Genomic DNA, 5,027 nt, shown 5'->3' with positions numbered 1-5,027 from the left:
TTTGAGACATGTTTGTCTGTTGTCACGAACTGGCTCGTAGCCCGTTACATAGAGGGAAACAACGTGGAGATAACGGAATAAGAGCAAAAAGAATTTGGCAAACAGAGTGGGAGGGTCGTCACACTGTGATGATGCACCTTTTCAGTTATGTGAAAGGTAGAACAACAATACAACTAAGAGGTTGTTGTCTACTTTCCTCACACATGAGGTAGTGTAACTAATATTGGAATTCCCTGACAGTGTGCAGTACAGTTTTAGACCTTTGAATTAGTCAAGTGAATCACTGTCTTTTCAGTGTAGTGACACAAATGTCAAAGATATTATGGCAAAGACTGGAAAGTTGTCATATACTGTCAAAATAATATGTAATGATTATTCAATTAAAACGATACTAAATGAGTTTATCATTCATGTTACAATTCTATCAATAGAATGTAGAATCTGTAATAGAACATCAAATTCAACGGTGAACCATTGTGATGTCAGTGTCAGGTAGAGCTGAGAGTGACAGCACTTCTGTAGTGGTCATTCAGTGTCAGGTAGAGCTGAGAGGGACATCACTTCTGTAGTGGTCAGTCAGTGTCAGGTAGAGCTGAGAGGGACAGCACTTCTGTAGTGGTCATTCAGTGTCAGGTAGAGCTGAGAGTGACAGCACTTCTGTAGTGGTCATTCAGTGTCAGGTAGAGCTGAGAGTGACAGCACTTCTGTAGTGGTCATTCAGTGTCAGGTAGAGCTGAGAGGGACAGCACTTCTGTAGTGGTCATTCAGTGTCAGGTAGAGCTGAGAGGGACAGCACTTCTGTAGTGGTCATTCAGTGTCAGGTAGAGCTGAGAGGGACATCACTTCTGTAGTGGTCATTCAGTGTCAGGTAGAGCTGAGAGGGACAGCACTTCTGTAGTGGTCATTCAGTGTCAGGTAGAGCTGAGAGTGACAGCACTTCTGTAGTGGTCAGTCAGTGTCAGGTAGAGCTGAGAGTGACAGCACTTCTGTAGTGGTCATTCAGTGTCAGGTAGAGCTGAGAGGGACAGCACTTCTGTAGTGGTCAGTCAGTGTCAGGTAGAGCTGAGAGGGACAGCACTTCTGTAGTGGTCATTCAGTGTCAGGTAGATCTGAGAGGGACAGCACTTCTGTAGTGGTCATTCAGTGTCAGGTAGAGCTGAGAGTGACAGCACTTCTGTAGTGGTCATTCAGTGTCAGGTAGAGCTGAGAGGGACAGCACTTCTGTAGTGGTCATTCAGTGTCAGGTAGAGCTGAGAGGGACAGCACTTCTGTAGTGGTCAGTCAGTGTCAGGTAGAGCTGAGAGGGACAGCACTTCTGTAGTGGTCATTCAGTGTCAGGTAGAGCTGAGAGGGACAGCACTTCTGTAGTGGTCAGTCAGTGTCAGGTAGAGCTGAGAGGGACAGCACTTCTGTAGTGGTCATTCAGTGTCAGGTAGAGCTGAGAGGGACAGCACTTCTGTAGTGGTCAGTCAGTGAGCCAAGATGAAGCTAAAGAAAGGAGCTCTTTTAAATTATCTGGACTTTGACAGTGTCTACTGTCTTCTCTCCCTGCGCAACGCCAAAATACTGTCTGATTACTTCAAACTACTGGATGTCCACAACAGGAACACTCTGAATGGTAGATTTTGGATTTATGTCTAAGTATTCCTGAGTTCATTCAGGTACTTAGATTTGTGTGAGTAATGTGGCAAGAGTAACATGACAGAAAAACATTGGTAAAAACATTCAAATGTGTATCAATGTATTCATAGACATCCAGGTCATTTGTGTCCTCATAACGTGTATGGGGTGTAACCTGACAAAAGAAAATCATGTTGGTTATTAAAATGTTTTTCCACCAACTCTATTAAAGCAACAAACAGTAGGCTAAGTGGCTCTTCTTCTTGCAGACATCCAGTTCTACCACTTCATGCACCATGTGACTGACCTGAAGAAAAAGGAGATCATGATGACCTTTGACATGCTAGACTGGAACGCCGGCGGAGAGATCGCCTTCGAACAGTTCTACATGCTGGTCTGCATCCTGCTCTGCAGCGAGGTAGTGTTCCTCTCTCTCTCCCCTCTCTGTGTGTGTGTGTGTGTGTGTGTGTGTGTGTGTGTGTGTGTGTGTGTGTGTGTGTGTGTGTGTGTGTGTGTGTGTGTGTGTGTGTGTGTGTGTGTGTGTGTGTGTGTGTGTGTGTGTGTGTGTGTGTGTGTGTGTGTGTGTGTGTGTGTAAGGGTTTTCTTCTGGTGAAACAGAGGCGGACCAAAATGCAGCGTGGTGGTTATTCGTGTTTTTAATAAAGGCAACTATATATGAAAAGTGAAAACCTAAACAGTCCTATCTGTTGCAAACACAGAGACAGGAACAATCACCCACAAAACCCAACACAAAACAGGCTACCTAAATATGGTTCCCAATCAGAGACAATGACTAACACCTGCCTCTGATTGAGAACCATATCAGGCCAAACATAGAAATAGACAAACCAGACACACAACATAGAATGCCCACCCAGCTCACGTCCTGACCAACACTAAAACAAGGAAAACACAGACGAACGATGGACAGAACGTGACAGTGTGTGTGTGTTGTGTGTATATTTGTCTTCCAGCATTGAACTATATTATGTCATATCGGTTACTACAGAACCTTGTGGTCAGGAGAATAGAGCTTGTATGTCAGAACCTTGTGGTCAAACTGAAGGTCATTAAAGTCCATTATCTGTTGGTCATGTTTATCATGGGGAAACAACTTCTCATATCTGGCAAGGAGATGAAAATCCCTTGATCACAACCTGCTTCCCCTTTCATATCTCATTAGACAATTACAGTCACGTTTACAAATATAACAACAGGCTTTTTACAGCCATGATTCAATGTTGACCAGAAAACATAGGTTTCATAGAAATTCTTATTTACAGCAACAACCTGGGAAATAGTTAAATGAGAGGGGTGGGGGGATGAATGAGCCAATTGTTAGCTGGGGATGAATAGGTGACCATAATGGTTTGAAGGCCAGATTGGGAATTTAACCAGGACACCAGGGTTAACACCCCTACTCTTATAATAAGTGCCATGGGATCTTTAGTGACCACAGAGAGTCAGGACATCTGTTTAACATACCATCCGAAAGACCTTACAAAAGAAAGACCAATGTCCCCAATCACTGCCCTGGGGCATTGGGATGTAAAAAAATTGACCAGAAGAAAGAGTGCATCCTATACCACTTCCAGTAGCATCTGGTCTCCCATCAAGGGTCAAAACAGGACCAACCCTGCTTAGCTTCACAGGCCAGCCAGCAGTGGGATGCATAGTGGTATGCTGCTGGCTTGAATGTGTGTGTGTGTGTGTGTGTGTGTGTGTGTGTGTGTGTGTGTGTGTGTGTGTGTGTGTGTGTGTGTGTGTGTGTGTGTGTGTGTGTGCGTGCGTGCGTGCGTGTGCGTGCGCGTGCACGTGAGTGTGTGTGTGTGCATGTGTGTGCGTGCGTGCGTGTGTGTGTGTGTGTGTGTGTGTGCGTGCGTGTGTGTGTGCGTGTGCTTGCGTGCGTGTGCGTGTGTGCTTGCGTGCGTGCGTGTGTGTGCTTGCGTGCGTGCGTGCGTGCGTGTGTGTGCGTGCGTGTGTGTGTGCGTGCGTGCGTGCGTGTGTGTGTGTGTGTGCGTGCGTGTGTGTGTGTGTGATCTCTTCCAGTACCACGTGGAGAAGAACTTCATCTTCCGTCACTCCAGGCCGGTGTTTGAGTTGCTGGACATGGACGGAGGTCGCACCATCAGCCCCGCCGAGTTCCAGGCCTCTGGCTTCCTGTTCAACCTCAAGGGACACGCCCTCGATAAGATCTTCTACGAGTTCGACGTCTCCGGAGACGAGGTACACTGACTCTCTCTCTGGGTTTGAAGCCTATTCACTATACTGTATAGTGCATTACCTTTGACAAGGGTAAGATCTTCCAGTTTGATGTCTCTAGTTAGAGACATGCTACTCTAAGCCGTGATACGTCCTGAGCTGTCCAGAGACAGCGATGACTCCACTACCCAGCTTTAGGTTGCCCTCTATGTGTTTGTCTTCAAAGCAGACTATACACCTCTGTGTCTCCCTTAGCACCTGAACTACAAGGAGTTTAAGATGTTCACTATGGCCTGTATCGACATGCAGGAGGAGACCAAGAAGATGCAGAAGTAAGGATTTAGTCTGATATGTTTTGATTATTTTATCATTGTTGCTTGTAACATATTTTTAAGCACTTTTACTTTTCTCAATTCATAATTTATTTACTTTCACTGCTTGGATTGAATAATTTTTTTGAAGAACATATTAATATGTTTTAAATAAAGTTGGATGTGTTTTGATCCCAGGTTACAGGTGAGGAGAACCAACACCCCCAGACAGGAGAGAGGTGCGACCAATGCAGGGGTCACACACACACCTCCCGAGTCACAAAGCGAATGCAGCAGCCACACTGACTGAGAGATATGGAGAGAGGGAGAGGGGGAGAGAGGGAGAGAGGGAGAGAGGGAGAGAGGGAGAAAGAGGAGAATAGAGGAGGAGGGAAGTTGTTTACAAGGCTGAGAAAAAATAAAGCTGTTTGTTTAGGAAGTGTTTCTTGTCTATGCCTGGCAGAGGTGTTTGTAGAGTGCGTGTGTGTCAGAGTTCATGCAGGTAAGTGTGTGAATATGTGTGTGTGTCTGACAAAACGCAACAGCTATACCAACACGAGCCATTGAAACTGGCTATCCACCTCTGCCAAAGGAACTACAAGTCTCTTCCAACCACACGTCTCTTCCAGGGTTCCTATAACTCCTCTGTACCTCCGACTCTGTGTGACCTGAGGGAAGTGAGGGTGTTTCTGGTTGACTCCGAGCACACAGAAACACCCTCACTTCTCAGAAACCCCAGTCTCACTAACCTTTCACTCCGATACCACTCTTGTCCATGTGCAGACTCTCTGACCACTCATACCCACCCACTTGCTCAGAGGGAAGTGTACTGCATGACACAGATGTACATGACATCATCCCCACTTCCATCAGACACAGAGAAATCGTCAACAA

General features: G+C 45.9%; 1 protein-coding gene across 1 annotated transcript; it reads left to right on the top strand.

Moving 5' to 3' along the window:
• Positions 1 to 1,482: 1,482 nt before the first annotated feature.
• Positions 1,483 to 4,158, top strand: LOC123992385 (EF-hand calcium-binding domain-containing protein 9-like). Its single transcript, XM_046293527.1, has 4 exons — positions 1,483 to 1,618; positions 1,890 to 2,038; positions 3,670 to 3,846; positions 4,078 to 4,158. Exons 1-4 carry the CDS (start codon positions 1,483 to 1,485, stop codon positions 4,156 to 4,158), a joined length of 543 nt encoding a protein of 180 aa, XP_046149483.1.
• The last annotated feature ends 869 nt before the right edge of the window (positions 4,159 to 5,027 follow it).

This window comes from Oncorhynchus gorbuscha, linkage group LG13 (assembly GCF_021184085.1).
Source record: "Oncorhynchus gorbuscha isolate QuinsamMale2020 ecotype Even-year linkage group LG13, OgorEven_v1.0, whole genome shotgun sequence".
NCBI lineage: Eukaryota > Metazoa > Chordata > Actinopteri > Salmoniformes > Salmonidae > Oncorhynchus > Oncorhynchus gorbuscha.
The sequence above is the reverse complement of the archived record's forward strand: the minus strand, read 5'-3'. Positions and strand labels throughout refer to the sequence as shown.

Bases quoted from the DNA above. Each gene is read 5' to 3' on its own strand.
- LOC123992385 (XM_046293527.1), top strand. From the start codon at position 1,483: ATGAAGCTAAAGAAAGGAGCTCTTTTAAATTATCTGGACTTTGACAGT. The intron at 1,619-1,889 runs GTAGATTTTGGA...TTCTTCTTGCAG, and splicing joins CAACAGGAACACTCTGAATG to ACATCCAGTTCTACCACTTC. The intron at 2,039-3,669 runs GTAGTGTTCCTC...GATCTCTTCCAG, and splicing joins GCATCCTGCTCTGCAGCGAG to TACCACGTGGAGAAGAACTT.